The 2911-nt window shown below is 28.5% G+C and overlaps 1 protein-coding gene across 1 annotated transcript; it reads right to left on the bottom strand.

The window, feature by feature from the left end:
• Positions 1–1771: 1771 nt before the first annotated feature.
• On the bottom strand, positions 1772–2911 carry LOC112521709 (putative nuclease HARBI1). Its single transcript, XM_025130704.1, has 2 exons — positions 2891–2911; positions 1772–2659 (listed from the first exon to the last, which is right to left on the bottom strand). The coding sequence occupies exons 1-2, from the start codon at positions 2909–2911 to the stop codon at positions 1772–1774; spliced, it is 909 nt and encodes a 302-aa protein (XP_024986472.1).

The raw sequence follows: 2911 nt of genomic DNA, 5'->3' as shown, positions 1-2911 counted from the left end.
ATACTTATTTTTCTTCTTTATAAATGAAATTAGAATCCACTAACAATTTTTGTTTACATCAATGCATATATTCTTTTATTTACATGATTAAAAATGCATTATATATTATATATATATATATATATATATATATATATGAGCGATCAAATGAAAACCACTCCAATTTGTAAAAACTACTCTCATCCATCGTTAATCTTATGAATTTTTTTTCATGAAATTGTTAATTTTGTGAAATTGTTTCATATAATACTTTTTTTGATGAAGTTGTTTCATATGTGGTTATGAAATTGTTTCATATACTACTTAATGAAATTTTAATGAAACTGTTTTATGTATTTCTCTAAAATTAAAATAATTAAGATGATAGTATCCATGATTAACACCCTCCACAATAAAAATGGTTAATCAACCTCTTATAATTATAAAAAAATGAACAAAATGAAAAATTATGATTGGTTGAATGAGGTTTTCACGGTTTTTACAAATTGAGTGGTTTTTATTTGAACTCATCCTTATATATATATATATATATATATATATATATATATAATTAAAGGAACAACCAAAGGTAAATGATGTGGCACAATGAGGTTTGAAATTTTAATTTTAATTGTGATGTTAAGTTGATTATCCACATTGATAGAGAGAAGAAATTTCCATAGATATTATGAGTATATAAGGAGTAGTTGATGTGTTGAAACTTGAAAGTTTTGATTGCTTAAATATAATTTCCGGTCACCATCTTTTTTAGCAAGTTGGTTATTTCACGTTAATAGATAAAATAAATTTGACAAATGTTAGTAGTATAAAAGGAGCAGATAATTAATTGAAATTTGAAAAAATTTGTTGGTTAAATTTAAAATTTAGTCACTTTTTACAAAAAAATATTTGATTAAACTAATAAAGTTAAATCATTTTAGCCGAATCTTTTTTTTCTTTTTTGCAAAAAAATATATTTATTTGTTAAATATAACCATGTCTAAGACAAATATTAGTAGTATATAATTAATTTAAATTTAAAAAGTTTTAGTTGGTTAAATTTAAAATTTAGTCTTTTTTTTCCAAATTTTTTTTGATTAAACTAATAGAGTTGAATCATTTTAGCACAATTGTAAAAAAGAAGTATTTATTTGTTAATTATAACCAAATGTAAATGATGTGTACAATGAGGTTTTAGAATTTCTCAAATCTTGGATTGTGGTGGTAAGTTAATACCACAATGATAGAGTCAAAATAGATTCACAAATAGTATGAATATATCATAAAAAGATGCTGAATTGAAATTTAAAAATCTTTGAGTTAAATTTGACGTTTAGCCACCATCTTTTTTCAAAAAGTTTCTCAAATATTTGACTGTAATGTTGAGTTGATTATCTCATATTGATAGAGAGAAGAAAGTTTGAAAAACATTACAAGTATATAAGAAGGAGACAATGAATCATAAAGTTTGATCTAAAAAAATATTTTTGTGTTGGTTGAAGATGGTGTAAGGGCAACTCCAACCATTACTCTAAAAAAAACACCAAAAACACCAAATCTGGTGGGCCCATAAACACAAAAAAAAAAAAAACTCAACTCCAATCACACTCTAAAAAAAATCAAATTTGTGGACTCCACATTAAAATAACATATTTTATTTACTATTTTTAATAACAATATTTATAATTTGTAATAGATATTTAAAAACGATAAAATTATAATTAATAAATTTTATATTTAAAAAGATTACATTAGTTAAAATAGCACAAATTAAGAAAACACATAAATAATACTAATTCTCCGAGTTAGTATACTCGTCCCACAAATGATCAATTAATGCATTACGAAGTTCAAAGTGAGCATCTTTATCTTTGATCTTTTTGTGTCGAGCAAGAAACTGTTCAATTCCACCATCGTTCATCATCTCAACTCCCACGTCTTGCACTTCACTTCGTTCTTCAATTGGTGCATTAATATCACGTTCATCTTCTATGATCATATTATGCATAATGATGCACGAAGTCATTATATCATGCAAGATTTCCTTCCTCCATAACCGTGCATGTCCTGCTATTATTGCAAACTTTGATTGCAATACGCCAAATGCACGTTCTACGTCTTTTCTACATGCTTCTTGTTTCTTTGCAAAATATTGTTTTTTAGGGCCACGTGGATCGTGAATAGATTGAACAAGAGTGACCCATTTTGGATATATGACATCAGCTAAATAATAGCCCATATTATATGATTTTCCTTTGATGACATAATTAGCAGAAGGAGCAGTACCTGCTGCAAGATTTGCAAAAAGATAGGAGGACTCCAACACATTAATGTCATTGTTGGACCCCGGTAAACCAAAATATGCATGCCATATCCAAAGATCATAGTCAGCTACAACTTCAAGAATAATACTTGGAGATCTACTACGACCGGAATATTGTCCTCCCCAACCTGTTGGACAATTCCTCCATTTCCAATGCATGCAGTCTACACTACCTAACATTCCTGGAAAACCTCGTTGTTCTCCAACTTGGAATAGTCGTGCCACATCATTAGCATTGGGTGTTCGGAGATAGCGTTCTCCAAACACCTCCACGATGGCACGACAAAATCGCTTCAAAGCTTCTAAAACCGTCGATTCGCCTATTTTAAGTTGAAATGAGGAATCCAAGTGGTGCTTCTGAACAAGATATCGTAAGTATTTATTGTTTTACTTGATCATTGTTTTATTAATTTAAATATAACGTGTATTTTTCATAGATGAACGAAGTGAAAGAGCTGTTAAAACTTGATGGATCCTATAAGAAGGGTTTTAAGTTTGATCATGTCTGGAACATCTTGAAAGACTCCGAGAGTTTATCAAATGTCACTGCATCAACTTAGTATCAACGACAAAGTCCTTATCAATCACCTTCTTCCGGTCCTGGTTCAT

The sequence above is a fragment of the Cynara cardunculus genome, assembly GCF_001531365.2.
Source record: "Cynara cardunculus var. scolymus isolate 2C chromosome LG 11, CcrdV1, whole genome shotgun sequence".
Lineage (NCBI taxonomy): Eukaryota > Viridiplantae > Streptophyta > Magnoliopsida > Asterales > Asteraceae > Cynara > Cynara cardunculus.
The sequence above is the reverse complement of the archived record's forward strand: the minus strand, read 5'-3'. Positions and strand labels throughout refer to the sequence as shown.